Here is a 17,470-nt window from a genome sequence, read left to right as displayed (position 1 = left end):
TGTGTGGGTTTGCGTTCTCTTCATTTTCATTAAATGTATTTTAATCTTTTATTTTTATTTGTTTTTCTTGTTGTTTTCTTGTATTCTTTGTATGATGTGATAATGCTAAGCTTGTAATGTCGTATTATTGTAGTCATAATCGCGCTTTCGTCGATATATGTTATAGATTCATGTTTGCATTATTAATTGTTGATTTTTTTTTTTTTTGCTTTTGTGTTTTTGGTTTATATTTTTTTATATGTATGTATGTATTGTATGCTTGATTATATGTAGGTATATGTATTTATGCATGCGTGTAAGTGATAAGTCATATATACTATATACTACACGCAAAGTAAAACATGTTTCTGTTATGTCCGACGCGGTTTCCAATTAAAATTTGACTTGTCTGCGCAACGTAACAAATAAAAAGCCTCCTCATCGTTAACGAACTTGTTAAAAATTGTTGCATTGAAGAAATGATTAAATAAATCGTTAATTCGTACGTATGCATTAAATATACATATATATATATATATATATATATGTGTGTGTGTTTATATAAATATGAAATGATAAACGTGCAAATGCGTCAATGATTATTAAAAGAAAAAAAAAGGAAACAAAACAAAAATAAAAATCAAGACACATTGGGGGTCCGTCTGGATAACAGTTACGATCCACAACGAAAAGTTGTTCACAAAACGCTCGCAGAGCAGAACACACAGTTAAAAAAAAACGAAATACGGAAAGCATAAAAAATGGCATCTAACGAGTTTCCCGTCATCAATCGAAAGCCCAATCAACGTTCATCAGTGTGTGCGTGTGTGTATAAATGTGGGTGTCGTTGTGTATGTGTGTGTGTGTGTTCATTTGGAGCATTCGTCTACTTAGGCTAATTTCTTAAACGTACATTACTCATTTCATTTCGTTTTGGTTAGGTTTTCCTCTTGTTTTCCACTCTCAAAATCTTGTTAGAGTCAATGTGTGAAAATTTAATGTATGTGCTTGTATGTGGTGTGTGTGTGTCTCTATAATTATTACATCTACCTTTGGAGCAGTGTGTGGCGTGATCAGGCTGAGGCCTCAACCGACCAAAGCCCAATCAAATGGCGGCGCATGCACATGCACATTGCTAGGCGGGGCATGCATTTGGATGAGATGATGACAAAATGGTGAACAAACAGCGAGCGGCAGGCGGCGGCGCATTGCTTCTATATTATTTCTTGACAAATTGATATGGGGCAGCGGGACGGTAATGCCTTATAGGCGGCACAGCACCACCAATTCCACCGCCAGCGGTAGCCACAATGGTATTTGCCATTATACCGCCGCCGGCATTGGCCAGGCCAGCGTTGCGTCCATTAAAACTGGCCGAACTGACCACCATGCAAGGTGAATCGCGTACAATTCCCTGCGGCGGCAAGGTTGTATGCATTGTATTGCCCCGCTGGGCAGCTGAAACAGATTGGATACAACATTCAACGAGCTGCACAGCGTATCAGATGGCACTCACCTGGCACATAGGGCTTTGGCTGGTGATAGGCATTGTTATGTGAACGGTAGTAGACAGTCTCGTCGTTGTGATGATAGTGCGATTGCTGCTGATACTTTTGTCTGCAATTGAGAAGCGTGTGGATTGGTGGATTGGCGTATAAGGGATGAGGTTTTAATTGCAATTCACCTGTAGTTGCCACCAGAGCGATTGTTGCCGTTGCCGCTGCCACCGGCAGCAGTTGATTGTTGTTGTTGCTGCTGCTGCTGTTGTTGTTGTTGCTGCTGCTGCTGCTGTTGCAACTGGCGCAGGGTCAACTTTTTGGCAGCTTCCGGATCCTCCATGAGCTCCCGGTACTGCTCCTGACGAATGTCATCGTGCTTATCGGGTATAAGATACCGCCTGATCTCGGCCAGTGCATAGGCAACACGAGCGTACGCCTCGGCAGGTGGCGCTATGGTGGACACTTCGACGTGGAGCGGCAGATTCAGGTGGGCATATTTGGCGTCCGCAGAATTACGTAGCTCCTCCTCACGTGTGCGATCCTTCATGGAGAATCGCCCCAGAATAACTATTTTACACTGCGTCTCCTCTTGCAGCCGGCGCAGCGAGTTGCCCTTGGGGCCAAGCAGCTTGCCAACATAGTTGAACTTCTTATCCTTAATCGGCACGTGCACCTTCTGCGACAATTTAATCGTCCGCTGCTGGTACACATCGGCGTACTGGTCTCTCGTCGGGATGCGCCCGTTCAGCTGCACCCTCTCCAAAGCTGTAAGATCGGAACAATTACATATATACACACAGGCAAATGTATGTATGTATGCATGCATCAGTATTTACCAGTCAGTGTGTACATAGGGTAAACTGATTAAGTTATTTCGTACCTTCGTCAATTAGTTTTAATGCCAATGGAAATTGGCTCTCCATGCGCGATCGCTCGCTCATCAGTTCCTGCATATATTTCTGAGCCGATTCGTTTAGACGCGCCGGCTGCACCTTCTCGTTGTCCGCAGCATTGTGTTCATTCTCGTGCTCCCCGTTGCTGGCGCCAGCATTCGCATTGGCAGCCGCCGCCGATGACCCTGGGCCGACACGCATTCCGTTTTCCGCCATTTGTCCTGCTTTCCCTAACGGCGCCCGTAGTCAATTGATGTGGCGAATATTACCAAAAGGAATCGGCACAGTGCGTGGCACGTTTTATCTTAATGGCCCCGTCGCCGAGCAGTCGATTTAATTCGAATTTATCAAATATGTTTGCAACCTCTTTGTGGCCCTAATTTTTTCTCTCTTTTTCCATCAAAGTGTGTACATATTTGGCGAATATAGAAAAAACGCGCTTTCCATCGCAAGCTGTCCAGCCCTGCCAAGCCCAAGTGCCAATTTGACCACCACTAGACTTGAATTTTTCGGACCGATAGTATCGATAAGGTATGACCGAATGTCGATAGCTCGCGACCCTTATTACTTTCAATAGTACCATCGCTTCTGAACAATAAAATCGCAAAGGTCTTTTCGTTTGCAAGAAATACCGATTTCTTCCTGTTATAAAGGTTAAAATATATATAAACGTGTTTAATACTCGTTTAAAGTTGCAAAAGTAATAATACGTTAAAAATAAGACAAAATTAAGTCTTTGTCGAGACAATTAAAAAACTTGAATAGTTAAGCTGAAGAAAATGCCTAGAAAATAATACTGTTTTCAATTGCCATTAGAAATAAAAAATACCAAATCATGTAGGACAACAATTAAAACGGCAACACTGATTACCCCATACATAAAAGAAAATTTTTTCAGGCACATCAATTTTACAATTGAACTTTGAATTTCGCTTTGGCTTAATTAGTTTTACAAAGCGATAATTGGCGAGCAAGTTATAGATAATTAAAGTGCTATAAACCAATTAAAATGCCGCGCGACTACGACAGAGACTACAATGAGGACACCGCGGCCGACTACAAGCGCAAGCGACGTGATGATGAGGCAGCCGGCGCCGGCGGCGCAGCAGACGCTCCCGAAGTAGATGGCAACCATGGGCACACAACTAGCCACGCCCCGTTGCATGACACGCCACAGCTGAATGAAAAGACAAACGCGTACCTGCAAGAGTGCTTAATGGAGAAAAAAACACTTGAAAAGAAAAATGTTATAACAAAGCGTCTGCTGGACGATGGTGCGCACGATACACGTAAGTCATTCTGAGCACAATGAGTAACCGATTTGCTTACTTGCAGAGGTGGAGAAAATCTTGGTCAGTGGTCGCATTCCGAAGCCAGAGATATACGCGAATGTTTACAGCGAGAAGCCAATTAGGGTGGCCCAAAAGGTGCTGTTTCCAATCAAAGAGTATCCGAAATTCAATTTCGTGGGCAAAATCCTGGGGCCCAAGGGCAACACGCTGCGCCAGCTGCAGGAGGAGACGATGTGCAAAATGGTCGTTATGGGCCGCAATTCGATGCGGGATCACGGCAAGGAGGAGGAGCTACGCAGCTCTGGCAATCCAAAATATGCACATCTCAGCAGGGATCTGCACGTAGAGATATCAACAGTAGCGCCGCCAGCTGAGGCATATCATCGACTGGGCTATGCCCTATGTGAAATACGCAAATTCATGATACCTGACGCTAACGATGACATTCGTCTAGAGCAATTACGCGAAATGGACGGCAAGGAGCGCATGTATAAGAAATCTCATCACTACTCCAAGTCGTATGGTGAACATGGCGCCTATAGCACTCGGTAAATATAAACACCTGCACGCTGCACAGTGTGGCAAAAATACATTTCTAGCAGAATTCAAAATGTAGTATTTAATAACTAGGCAACCGCTCAGCATATATAGGTAAAGTTTGATACGTCCATAGAGAACTAGTTTGAGCCAATTTTGAGACAATCCCAATTCGTTAGATTGAATATTTCTCTGTTTACAAGCATTCCAGTAAAATACTTAAAAATATTTTTGTTGTCAGCTTTAAAGTTTAGCTCACGCTTCTTGAGACCGCCAGAATTGTTAGTTTTTTGCTCTTCTATACTTGTTTTCTTGAAATGTGCACTAAATAATTGTATTTTATTAAAGCACACCACCGCCAGCCACATCTAAGCCCAAGGTGTATTCCATTCTCGAAAAGGCGCGCTATGTAATGGACGATCCCAATTATGGGATTGTTAAAGCTCATAGGTAGGTTAAATAATCACAACCAATTATTATATTGATTTAACTGGTTTTTACTTAGGTCACGGGATCACGAGCTATACGATCACCACGGGGAATACGATCGATATGCGACCCCGCCGCCGCCGCAGACGTCGAAGCATTCAAGCCATCACGCCCAATACGACAGTAGCTCATATGAGCGTGACTATCGTCGGGAATATCATCCGCACTCGTCTTCAACATCGTATGCGGCGGCCTACACAGGTAAGGGTGCTCGTAAATAGATAATTAATGTCTTTCCCGCAGCTGGACTGTTTACAAACGAATAAAAAATAAACCGCGCGCAACTGTTGACAAAAAAAATCGAAACAATTCAACTGCGTTGTAAAGCACCTGAGTCGAACATAAAAAAGAGAACAAGAGAAACATCAAAATACCAAAAAAAAAAAAAAATATATCAATGTAAAAACGCGAATCAAAATCATGATAAAACGGAAGTCTCAGCCCATATATATATTATATGTAAATTTAACAAGATTTTAAATGCACTACGCCTAACAGACAGGCGATCAAACGACCGAAAATCACAAGCTCAAGACAAACTACTAACAACATTCGTTCAAAAGCATTCCAAACACACATTTAAAGCAAATATCTATTCAATTCTCATACATCAAATAAATGCCAATATATATTTACCTACTTCAAAACAATCTGTGATAAAATATTAATTAGTAAAAGTAATTTTGTATGAAGAACAAAAACCAAAACCTGGGGCTAGTGCATTCAAAAACGGTTAAACTATTTCTTCTTTTTTTTTTGTTATGTATCTTAAGACCAATTAAAACAAAACAAAAAAAAAACATTTAAATAATGCAGAAAAAAAAAACAAAAAACAAAGCACAGAGACAAAAACAATTGAAATCTAAACAACAAATAAAATTCTTTCCAAAATAGCAAAACCAAGCAACGGTCGTTCTTCATCGTCATATAGACCAACGACATCGGGCTCGGGATCACATTCATCGGCACACTATGAAACTGGATCACGTTCTCGTGAAAGCGTGCGTTATCGCTCGGCTCCATATCCAAAAATGCGCTAATTTATTTTCCAATAAACCCAATCAACAAAGTTAAGTAGTTTGTATCCATCAACAAGCAAAAACAACAACAACCAACAACAACAACAAAAAATATCAAAATATATTAAAGTCCAATAATGCAACCAATAATACATCAAATCTATTCATACACTTACTTATAAATAAAAACCAAACAAAATTTAAATGCAAAACCTATTTTATAGTAATTGTTGTTCAAAATATTTAATTTGTGTTAATCCAAACAAAAAACAAAGAAAAAAAATGCAAACCCACAAATATTAATAATAATGCAACAAACATAGCAAAAAAAAAAAAAACAAAAGAAAAAAAACATCTATATCAAACTTGAAAATATTTTGTAAAAATCGTAAAAAAAAAAAATACAATTCACAAAATCAGATATAATATAAGAAAAGAAACAAGAGAACAAAACAAAAACATTATACACACACCTATATGCAATCGTAACAACCAACCCCTAATTATTCTTAACAAAATGTTAGCGTAAGTTTTGGAATTATTTTTCAAATAAGTTTATGAAGATAAACAATAAAAACAAGTTAATGCAAAAATATAAAATAAAATAACAGAGACGCCCAACGACAAAGTAAGTATGAAACGGCTTCAATAAATGAAAACAAACATAAAAGAAAAAGCACATAATAATTAATTTTCCGGCTTCGTTACTATTCAGAGCTTTCCACGTTATATATGTGAATGAGAATGAAACATAATTGTCTAATATACTTGATTATTATTTATATAATTATTAACGAAGATGTGCGCATTCAAAATAGAATGAATCAAATATAATACTTAAAATCTACTTCTCTCTGTTCGACGAACACAATCCCAAATAAATATAAATTATAATAGAACCACCTCAAAAGCCTTTTCTTAATACTGAGGAGCTACATAACAACGAGAGGATTGCTATCAATATTACAGCTGAACAAAGAAACCAAACATATGTATATATAAAACACTATCAGAAATAATTGTAATATCACAATAGATTCCGTTTATTATCTTGAGTCGTTAAAAATTCAATGCGCCATCCAAAAACATAAGACTGTCCACAGCGGATATGGCCAGATCCACGTCTCTCTTCTGTACGGTCTTCTTCTTGGCCTGCGCCGTATAGGTAAAAGCCTCGCGTGCTAACGATTCTATGAATAACTCCACGGCCTTTGTTACGGCAAAAACAGCCTCATTTGAGGCGATTTGAAGATCTGGATCCAGTTTCATTATATTACGAATGCGACCCATCGGCAACTGTGTGAGTTTAGCGTCATGTTCATGCTCAGTCGCCTTGTGAGCATTGCCTAGAAAAATATTAACAATTACAAAACAGTTTTCAATATCATTCGGTCAATTGAATTTAAGCGTAAGCTGCTAACTTGTTTTTGCCTGTTCAGTGGTCGTGGAAGCCGGAGGATCAACATTCGCGGAGCTCGGTATGTTAGTTTGTTCAATCGCCTGCTCAACCTCTTCGTCGCCGTGTTCAGCCGCCTCTATATTCATTTCTTCGCCTTTATCAAAGTCCTGTCCCAGATCGGGTTCCTCGGAGTAATCATTTTGAAACAAATCCTCACTTGCCATTGCAACGTTTGCTTTTCCGCTGTTTTCTTGAAAATAATGCGTTTTGTCTTGTCCAATAGAGTCTGCCGCCGCCAAAAAAGTATCGACATACCGCCACAAGCATCGATAACATAGTCTCGTTCAACAAGCCATCACCGACAACTTCACAAGTTTAATCGAAGAAGAAGAATAGCGTTGCAAACTATTATACACAATTTTCACGTGAATTAAATTGAAAAATCTTAATATGGATAATTCGAATAGTGAATTTAGTGAAAAACCAGCCCCTCATGAGCATCAGCCGCGTTTGAACGAAGTGGCTCAGAAATTCTTGGCCGATTTAGATGAGGAACGCCAGCGTCTGTCCGCCGAGTTCCCATTGTGCGCCTTGCTAATTGACGAAGGTATAAAAAAGTTAAGCATATAGAGCTCGCATTTTTTATCTACATATGTTTTTAATTGCAGCCGTGGATCGTGTGTACTGCACAGGTCGCATACCTGGCCGCGAGTTTTACGCAGACGTTTACAAACAGAAGCCAATGAAAATAACACAGAAGGTGTTCGTGCCTGTTAAGCAATATCCAAAGGTAATGCCAACAGAATATTTAAGTGCGGCTTATATGAATCGGTGATACTTGCAGTTCAATTTCACTGGAAAAATTCTGGGTCCCAAAGGCAATTCACTGCGTCGCCTGCAAGACGAAACACAATGCAAGATTGCCATTAAGGGGCGCAGCTCCATACGTGACCGCAGCAAGGAGGAGCAGCTGCGAAATTCTGGAGATCCGCGCTATGCTCATCTACAAAAGGACCTCTTCCTAGAAGTAAGCACTGTGGCAACGCCAGCAGAGTGCTATGCACGCATCGCTTACGCCCTGGCCGAGATCCGTAAGTATCTAATTCCAGACAAAAACGACGAAGTCTCACATGAACAGTTGCGCGAGCTCATGGAAATGGATCCAGAGTCTGCCAAAAACATTCACGGGCCTAATCTGGAGGCATACAGGTACGCACCGGAATTGCACAAATCTTATTTATACACATTGAAAAATTCACAATTCTTAATTGCAGATCCGTTTTTGACAAGAAGTTCGGTGGCAGCAGCGGCGCACCGAAATACTTGAATCTTATCAAGAGAACAGCGGAAAATCCGCCCGAGTAAGTTACTTGTAAAGTATAAATTTAAATTAAATTTTCTGTAAGCATCAAATAAGCAACGGATAAGAATGAAACGAGGCAGCGTATAACAAATTTGAGCTTTAAACTTGCTGCTAACACATTCACTTCGTTTAATACAATGCTATCCATTTTTAGAGCCGAGGAATCTGAAGAGGTGGCCTACGAGTATGATCATCGCATGCCCAAGCGTAGCGCACCATCGGGCTATGAATACACCAAACGTAAGTTGAGCCAACGATTTGTAGCTAGACAACCTCTGTAAACAACTTAATTATGGGGGTATTCTTTTTGGGTATTTGGGGTTGAACAAAATAAATAATATCGATTGCATTGATTGTGCAATTACAAACTATTAAAAAAAAAAGAAGCATTTGAGCGATGACTAATTTTTAAAATAACAAATTTTCTATTTATAACTTTATATACCTACTGAATTTTACATGCATATAACATATTAAAAATGAATAATTTTATAGCACGCCCATCAATAATACCAACAAACGCAGCTGCATATAAACGGCCTCAGCCATACCAAACTGACATGAAACGTATGCGCGAACCACCCATCAAGTCTTATAAACCGAATACGTACACCATTCTGAAAAAGTATAAATAATACGCAAATTCTCTAAGAAAATATAAGTTGAAAATACATATACATATAAAAGGACAAGCGAAGACGATGTAATAGTTAAAAAAAACTATAAGAATAATATTAATTTCAAAAATCAAGAAAACATTTCAATTTATTTTGGCCTTTGGATGGACACATTTTGGAAAGCTACCAATTCCCAATGCTAAATAAATATGAAATATATAATACATTAATGAAAAGATTAAAAGATAAAAAGTTTTTAATTTCTATTATAATGTTCACGCCTTATCACACCCCCTGTAAGTATTCATATAATTCGGCACGTTAAAGGTTGTGAGCATTCCGAAGGCCAACCAAATTATTCTTACTTTCAAAATATATTTAACTAAGTATGGAGTCAAATAAATAAAAGAAATCAATTTAAATAAATTAAAAGCAGCTGATAAAAGTTTGATTATAATAGATACATAAATAACCGCCTTTCCAATGAGTTTGTCACTAGCAATAGAATTTATAAATAAAATAAAACTTTTATAACAGCCAAGAGTGCTTATTAAATCGGCATCAAAAAGTATAGTCCCACTTTGTTTATAAACAATTAAATTTGGATCAATGCATATATTTAAAGATCAATGAAAAGTTCAAGTTAATAACAAAATATGCGCATATTTCAATAAGATAATAAAAACTATCATATAAAATTATAAATTTTTTAAATTCCAATAAATAATTAATATGCTCAGCACAATAACAATTATTCGACATTTAATGTACAATTTGAACAAACCAAATTACTTTTACAGCTGGCCGAGATCATTTCTTGAGCCGAGCGAGTCTCTATGGATGATCAGACCTCAGGTACCATTAAGTATTTTGCACATAAATATCATTGAGCAACAATTCAATGTCTGAGGTATGTACACATAATATATTTGAATAATTTTTAATTATAATACAATGGTTTTAATAAATTCAATAATTAAAAAAAATATAAACAAATTGATGCATACTTTTTTCTTAACATATTAATCAACTTGAAGGTTTCAATATACTCAACGTCCATTGATTTGAAAGCCACAAAGCTTTAAAACCTATAAATATTGTTTAAATTGATCAGCTTTTCATAACAAAACGATAAGCACTTTAAAACGCATTAACTATCACATTATTTTCCCATTGGGACTCGTTCAAAATTTTGGTGATTGCCGGCGTTTGTTGCCAAGGATTATCAAGTCGTTCTCTGGATTCAGAATGAATGAATAATTGAGAATAAAATGAATAACTATTCACATCGATATATGATGTCATTTTTTAGGTTTTAGAAAATTGATATAACTAGGTTTCTAAAAATTGTTAGCTTTATTTAATATACTTAATGTGTATATTTATATTCTTGTAGGAGGAGACATCTGCGATCATTAATCCATACATACGGTACAAGTGTCGGAAACTGTCGTATCGGAGCAGTATATTGTATAGCCATAAGAATAATCTTTCGAAAATCAAAGATCTGGTATGAACAACTCTTTTGTTTTTATCTTAACCAAGCTTGGTTGGGCCATGCTTATATAGGAGAAAAATCTTATTAATATCGCACAGCTATATCCTGGAGATTTGATTTGGTACTTTTGTTTTTCTAAATATTTCACAATATTCCGCATATCTGCAGACCCGAAAGCCTTACAAGGGTATTTCATATTCGTTCATAGCTGTTCTTTCTTATTTTGATCAATACGAATTGTCCTATCCATAGCTGACATACCTTAGTCAGAAATCAGCTTACCAAATATTTATAAATATTTAATGATTAATGTTCATTATTATTAGATTTTTAACTATATTAACACTTATATTCTTCATATTCGAAATTAATTCTTAACGTATCGGGCTACGCGCGATAGTATAAATTGCCTCCTGTAAAGGTTGCAATCCAAATTTGTTTCAATACCTCCTCGTACGGATTTTGTGCATAGTTGTAGGTTTCTTGGCAGACTGATTGCCTCTGCATGTGCTCCAATATTCTGTGATAGACATCTGCAGCTGTCTGGAGCCGATTGCAGCGGCTTTCCTCGCACAAGTTACGCTCGCTTGTGGTAGCCTCAAAACTCTCCTGCGCCGTGGCAATGCTTTCTGTGTTTGGAATCATCTGAAGTGAGTACAGCTTAAATTAGTCTAATCTTTCATTGACAGCTATAAGTTTTAACTTACTTTCTGGTATGCAGCAGCAGGGATTTGATTCGTTGACTAGATGTGTCCTGGCCGCGTTGCAGTTGTCGACTGCCGCACGCAGGAAGCTAAACATGTTTCTGAGCCGCGCTTGGCTTGTGTCGCATGTCGGTTCCACCACCCTGGCATTGGTGTGCCACTGAGTGGCCCATTGTGTTGTTCTGCCTGCCCTGCCATATGGCCTGCATGTCCTGCGCACATTGCGGAATTCCTACCCACAAGCTGCAGCTGGTCGGCAAACGCCCGAGCTGCCTGTGCGAGACAGAGTCCGCGCGCATTCTTTGTCCCTATCGCGCGGCCCTCTACGCCGTGCCGTGGCGGGTGTTTACTTCTTCAGCCGCCCCTATCCGCTCCACTATTCAATGCGAGCTGTCGAGCGCAGCCAAGCAAACGCACACTATGGCATTCTGTAGGTCTCCATAAGGGTGGGTTTTACAGCATAAAAGGCTGAAATTGAAGTTTTAAACGATATCTGCATTGATTGCGCCGCACAATACATTCAGCTTGTTGCAGGCTGCATTTTCAGCCATTGTCTTAATGATTAGATCATTAAAATAAAATAAACAATTAGCCTTTGTGTTTGGTAGCTCCAATTTATTTCACTTTGAGAGTTTCAAAATATTTATTTTCGATTTTGTATCAACTTAAGACACTTGTCCTCGTACATTTCATGTATTTGTTTAATTACTTTGTTCTAACAATCGGCTCAACAAAATATAAGTAATATAATTTGCATATATAAAATTATATTTTCCATATGAACATTAGCTTTGATATATATTTTTTTTCTGCCGGAATCGTATATTTAATCTAGTTACTTAATTGCAACATCTTAAAATACGTGCAAAACAAGATGTTAACCCTTTTGTTTCTTGTACAAAGAAAGTTATTTTTCTTGAATTTGATGGGCATTACGTATTTAAGAACTTGTGCACATTAAATATTTTTGGAATTTAGAAACTTGCTCGGATAGGTTCAGAATATATAGCTGCGATAAGTACAAGGGAATAACAATTTGTTTAATTGTATTTCTAAATAATTTCCGAGGGGCATATAGTTTTAATATTATTTTATCTTGGTTTGAGTTATTGATCCTATAATATTTGATAAGCATTTCTCACACACATTAGAGTTAAGCAGGTCCAGCGCTGAGATGCTTGTACCTTATAAACATGGATTCGTCCATCCAATCGGCTAATCAGCTAATCGGAAAAGTAGCTTTAACATTTTACCACTAAACATATAGGTATGTATGTATCTGTATATACATGCGTTGCAACTAAATATATTCTTTCTTATATCTATATTCTATAATAATAAAGCAACACCTAACATAATTGTTTAAGCAATGCTCCAATTGCATGGAAATGGAACCAAGGAGTCCTTAATTCGAAAATCAGCTCATTTAGCTACTTGGATTCAAGCTCGTCTTTGAGTGTGCGCAGTTCTGTAAGTCCTTCCTGCCATAAAAAGTTCAAGTGCCGGTGGTGCATTGTTTAAATGTTGTTTCACATTTCGGATATTCAGAAACGGGTTGATGCAGATCGATAGATGAGCGAAACAGCGCTCAGGATTATGCAGTTCACAGCTGTTGGCCAGCTGAGATTTGGGGCTGAGCTCGGAGGCGGGCTGGTTGGCGGTAGGCCAAGCTTGATGGTAATCTGGCGGGTCACATTAGCCGGCATCACGTTACATTCGAACTTGTGGCCAGTTGCGTTGGCCAGCGGCACATTCAGGACGAACTGGTTGTCCAGACTGTAGATGTTGATGATCGACAGGTTGCCATTCATGACGAGCTGCTTGTCCCGGTACCAGAGTATCGCATGGTGTATGGCTGAAAGCATATGGAGCACGATATTTGGCAATTAATGCCCAGCTGGGACACACCCCAAGTGTCTTAAATTTACCATCATAGTTCTTAACCGGGCAATCGAGCTTCACATTTGTTGCATTGGGCTGGACATAGACGACTGCCGTCTTCTGATCGAAGTATGGCACCATTGGAACTGCAGTCGATTTGGCCAAATTGCCAGGGGAGCGCGAGGCGTCATCATCATCGTAGACATTCTCATAATCGGGGCTTGTCTCGCCGGCGGCGTGTGCTGAGGAGTACACACATACATTATAGAATAGGATGGATAGGTTAATATATATGTATATATATTGACTGAGCTGGGCGAGGCAAGGTCAACAACAGTAGCCAGCACACCTGGATAACGTAATTAAGGCCCAATTATGCACTGAATACCCACTCTATGCTGACTGACCACACTCTACAGATTTTCGTGCCGTGCGATAATCGAGCTTATCCGAAAATCGGCTAGGCCGAAGCTTAGATTCTCTAGCCGAAACCCTGACCCACGCCCAACTGGCGACGACAGCATAAAACCATTAGGAAAAGGGCGCAGCCCAGGTGGCACGGTGTCAACGCCCATTTGGATGACTAGCACGGCACATGCTCATATTCCACGAGTCTTCACATGCCATGCCAGCTCCTCGAGGTCATTATAAGTTTATGGCATATCAGCTTCAGCACACGGGAATTGTCAGTGAAGCGTTTTCGGGATTTGGACACGGACACGGACACCATATACTTGTATATTGATTTATGTCAAGGCTTCCCACACAACTATTCACAATATAATGGTGGGGATATGTATTCGAATTGCTTGCGTCATTTGCACGTCCTGAAATTGGCAACCTACCCACACACACACACACACACACACACACTCAGCGTGCGGTAAGTTATTTATCCTGTTTATTAACACACATCGAATATCGAGCGTTTATGTATCTAGGACTTGTGATAGTCAAACTCAAATAGGTCACAGTTCCAGCAGCTAACCATGTCTGTGGCTCGATTTATTTATAAGATCTATTTATTGAACACTAGCCCACGTCAAACAGAGTATGACAAAGAATTCAAGAGGGTTAAAAGCTCAACAATTGTTTTCTTATCATTTTCAATAGAACAATTAAATATGCTTTAAATTAGAGTAATTTTATTTAAATGGATTGATCCCGAATTGAACTAAATAATCTCTTAAATCAACCCCATTTTTTTTTAAATATTGCTTGGTACTATTATTTCTTATAGATAAGAACCAATCTGGCTTAATGTTTGGTTAGTAATAATTAAGAAAGTGGGTTTCCGGGCTCTAACTACTTGGGCTTAAAGGCCAGTATCGAGCTCTGGGATTAAATAGTAGTATAGTAGAAGCAAGATATGCGCATCCGGAACTGATAGTCAAAGGTAACAATAAGTCGACTCTTTCCACTCTGCGAGATACTCATTTAATATATTTATAAACATAAACACGAAAAGCTATACGTTCTTGCTGGATAACCCTGGGGTGAGCCATTCAAACGATGTACAGTCATTTTGTCGTGTTCATTCAACAGCCCCGTCTCCCAGTAGCTTAATTATTCAAAGTCACTTTAATCATGCTGATATTTTTAACAATGTGCTCATTGCCCCATTCCATGAATGAGTCTGCGGTGGCACTAATTTGTCCATTGGTGCCCAACCACATAAATACCCTGCTCAGCGCTGTCAGCCACAAGTGGCTCCCTAATTCCATTTAACTGTCATTGTTATGGTAGCCAAGACGCCTTTCCCATCAACGATGGGCACGAGCTCGTCTCGGTCTGTAAGGAAATTCTCTATTCCCAAGTACGTGTATACGTAAATACGTGACCATGATGGTAGATAAGCGTTATATGGCTCTATTCCCATAAACAGTTGCGAATATGTAACTATTTGTGAATACAAAAACATTTGTTTATGTTTATTCATTAATATTGTGACACTTCGACATTTGCAAGCCGAGAGACTCATTCAAAGATTTTCACTCTGCTACACTGAGAGAAAAACGGGGAGTGAACTTGCGTATTTCATTCATCATTAATACAAAATTGTTAAGAATATAATTCGTACTTAATTTGAAATGAACTAAAGGAGGAATTAATTATAAGTTTTAATTCCTAGTAAAAAGAGGATTCATTTAATTATGGCTGTTCCTAAATTGAAGTTATTTTGTTCTTAGTTCAAGATTCATTAAAATTTGATTTAATATTTATCTGTTTCAATAATTATCTTAATGACGCCTAGGAACATTGCACTCAAAATCTAATTCAAGCATTTTTGTACTTAAATAAGTTATACTTAAAACAAGAGTTTTATACTTGAATCAAGTAAAACTGGTTTTTGCGATCTTTAGACGGGGAAAATTCTTGATTTGTTACAAAATGGAAGATAATGCGAGATATGAAAGATTTGTGGACGGATCATTTATAGCATATATCTGGATAATATGACCAATAAATATGTAGAATATGTTAAGTATGCTACAACATTCTTAATTTCTATCAGTTGTATTTAGTTTACAGATGTCCCCTAATCTCATTTGACATTATTCTGAAAACACACTCATCGTTCAAGTTGGAAACATTTTCATGAGTAATTTTGTTCCAGAATAGTTTAAATTTGGCCTTAGCTAATATACTATAGCATATTTTTGGGTGTATATAATTATTTCAGTTATATGTAGTCGAGGAATTTTTGCAAATGTCTCTCAGCATTTTCCAAGTTGCAAGCGAATCAGCTAATGGCTTAATTTTAGTGGGCAGAGAATATTTTAGTTTTTGTTGCAGATGCATGGTTAGCGGGTCGTTAGGAGAGTGCAATGCTCTTGGTGGGAGAGGGGTTTGGGTTAATCCATCGATTTCTTGAGCGCAGCACAAAGTCAGCGCATTTTGTGCTTTGCATCCAGTTGGCTTGTGGCATAAAACGCAGGCACTTTGTTGAAGGGCTCTCCCTTTATCGCTGTGCTGTAATCTTGGGATTATACAATCCGAAGGATTGTGTACACAGCCAGATATTATATATTCCTCAAGAGTAGGCGCCATATGGAATCGCTGCCGCGGGCAACACAAAAGCTACTTTGAGATATGTGCGTGTGCAATATGTGTTGGGTATAGCTACTTGTGCCATAGTTTTCGCATGGAAATAATAGGGGCTAAGGCTATTTAAAAATGGAAAATATGGCCGAGATTTGTGCTCAACACATGTGCCAATTGGCAGATCTGTCAACATGACGTATGATTGATAAACTTAAAATGTTTCAGTTCAATATTTGTTTGGCAGAGCATCCAATATAAATGGGATTTGCCCAAAGATGTTTTCAATGTGAATAGTTTTGTGTGCATAAAACAGATGCCAGAGATTAAGTTAAGCTGCAAATATATGTAAATATATATGAATATATTCACATGAATGCCGCAGCTATAAATAATTGTTTGTGCGTGAGTGAATGGACCTGCAATATGCTTGAATAATTCAAAAATAAATGCCAAACCGATGGCCAGGAATCCATAAACATTAAACAGATTCAAGTTGAAAATTTCTTGATTCGTTCGCAACTGCAACCAAGATGAATCAGAGCAATGGATTTGTACCTGGCATTTGCAGAGATCCGACGATAGCCGCCAGCAGCAAAAGATGCGTCATTCTGGACATTTTGCAAAGATATCGCGTGTTGTTAAGATAATTGCAGCTACTTTTAACTAGGAATCCTTTTCACTTTTTCTGTGCGAAATGTACTCTATATATTTATTTTTTTGGTTTTATTTCAATATGTGGAAAAACGAGAAGCGCGAAACCCGTTCACTCGGAGCGACACTGAGACACTGAGAACTTTGCGTGGGTTGTTTTGGTTGTTTGGTCGGTTTGCCGTCGCGCGGAGAGCACACCACGAACCGTGTAGGACGACTGCTGGCGAATGCCAGCAGAGCTCGCGATGCAGCATAAAAAATATACATACATATATATATAAAAAAGGAAATAAACGAAAACTATGCGAACGATGATGACGATGACTCACAATGCGCTCCCAGACTTGCTGCCCAATTGCGAATTGGCGCGAGCTTCACAACGAGGATATTGGACATGTCTTTGAATCGCAGCTCTCTCTCCCTCTCTCGCTCTCTCTCTCTCTCTGTCTGTCTCTTTCTCTTTGGAGCTACACTGAATGCTTCGTCGACTTCCATTTGCCATTTCCCCATTTGGTATTCATCGCATGCCCATGCGCAAAAGCGACCACTAAATGAAGTTACGGCTCCAGCAAACTTCACAAAATAGCAACCAGTCCGTGGCCTA

The 17,470-nt window shown here is 38.7% G+C and overlaps 5 protein-coding genes and 1 long non-coding RNA gene across 9 annotated transcripts; 3 read left to right on the top strand and 3 right to left on the bottom strand.

Moving 5' to 3' along the window:
- Positions 1–317: 317 nt before the first annotated feature.
- On the bottom strand, positions 318–2,809 carry qkr58E-2 (quaking related 58E-2). The gene is made up of 4 exons (XM_064687898.1): positions 2,359–2,809; positions 1,664–2,243; positions 1,496–1,596; positions 318–1,437 (listed from the first exon to the last, which is right to left on the bottom strand). Exons 1-4 carry the CDS (start codon positions 2,585–2,587, stop codon positions 1,199–1,201), a joined length of 1,149 nt encoding a protein of 382 aa, XP_064543968.1. The 5' UTR covers positions 2,588–2,809; the 3' UTR covers positions 318–1,198.
- A 287-nt stretch (positions 2,810–3,096) lies between these two features.
- On the top strand, positions 3,097–7,530 carry qkr58E-1 (quaking related 58E-1). Of its 3 annotated transcripts, none has more exons than XM_064687896.1 (5): positions 3,097–3,645; positions 3,707–4,211; positions 4,549–4,650; positions 4,706–4,890; positions 7,391–7,530. In XM_064687896.1, exons 1-5 carry the CDS (start codon positions 3,381–3,383, stop codon positions 7,438–7,440), a joined length of 1,107 nt encoding a protein of 368 aa, XP_064543966.1. In that variant the 5' UTR covers positions 3,097–3,380; the 3' UTR covers positions 7,441–7,530. The 3 variants fall into 3 exon arrangements, with proteins under 3 accessions (XP_064543966.1, XP_064543965.1, XP_064543967.1); XM_064687895.1 differs by lacking the exon at positions 7,391–7,530 and adding an exon at positions 5,584–6,288 and having other exon boundaries at positions 3,111–3,645; XM_064687897.1 differs by lacking the exons at positions 4,549–4,650; positions 7,391–7,530 and adding an exon at positions 5,584–6,288 and having other exon boundaries at positions 3,111–3,645.
- PolE4 (DNA polymerase epsilon subunit 4) lies at positions 6,725–7,406 on the bottom strand. Its single transcript, XM_064687903.1, has 2 exons — positions 7,130–7,406; positions 6,725–7,054 (listed from the first exon to the last, which is right to left on the bottom strand). The coding sequence occupies exons 1-2, from the start codon at positions 7,329–7,331 to the stop codon at positions 6,768–6,770; spliced, it is 489 nt and encodes a 162-aa protein (XP_064543973.1). The 5' UTR covers positions 7,332–7,406; the 3' UTR covers positions 6,725–6,767.
- Positions 7,531–7,557: 27 nt separating the features above from the next.
- On the top strand, positions 7,558–9,339 carry qkr58E-3 (quaking related 58E-3). Its single transcript, XM_064687899.1, has 6 exons — positions 7,558–7,714; positions 7,776–7,897; positions 7,952–8,316; positions 8,382–8,468; positions 8,625–8,710; positions 8,966–9,339. The coding sequence occupies exons 1-6, from the start codon at positions 7,558–7,560 to the stop codon at positions 9,103–9,105; spliced, it is 957 nt and encodes a 318-aa protein (XP_064543969.1). The 3' UTR covers positions 9,106–9,339.
- A 2,544-nt stretch (positions 9,340–11,883) lies between these two features.
- On the bottom strand, positions 11,884–17,029 carry LOC135431982 (uncharacterized). Its single transcript, XM_064687417.1, has 3 exons — positions 16,771–17,029; positions 13,218–13,412; positions 11,884–13,144 (listed from the first exon to the last, which is right to left on the bottom strand). The coding sequence occupies exons 1-3, from the start codon at positions 16,829–16,831 to the stop codon at positions 12,834–12,836; spliced, it is 567 nt and encodes a 188-aa protein (XP_064543487.1). The 5' UTR covers positions 16,832–17,029; the 3' UTR covers positions 11,884–12,833.
- Positions 12,019–14,309, top strand: LOC135431983 (uncharacterized). 2 transcript variants are annotated; one of them, XR_010436875.1, is made up of 3 exons: positions 12,149–12,556; positions 12,633–13,528; positions 13,590–14,309. It is a non-coding gene; the product is annotated as an uncharacterized LOC135431983 (long non-coding RNA). The 2 variants fall into 2 exon arrangements; XR_010436874.1 differs by having other exon boundaries at positions 12,019–12,556; positions 12,633–14,309.
- Positions 17,030–17,470: the final 441 nt, after the last annotated feature.

This window comes from Drosophila montana, unplaced genomic scaffold, assembly GCF_035044405.1.
Source record: "Drosophila montana isolate Dmon_TW-CO22-7 unplaced genomic scaffold, ASM3504440v1 contig_3200_1, whole genome shotgun sequence".
Taxonomy (NCBI): domain Eukaryota; kingdom Metazoa; phylum Arthropoda; class Insecta; order Diptera; family Drosophilidae; genus Drosophila; species Drosophila montana.
Note: the sequence above shows the minus strand (reverse complement) of the source record. Positions and strands in the feature narration are given on the sequence as shown.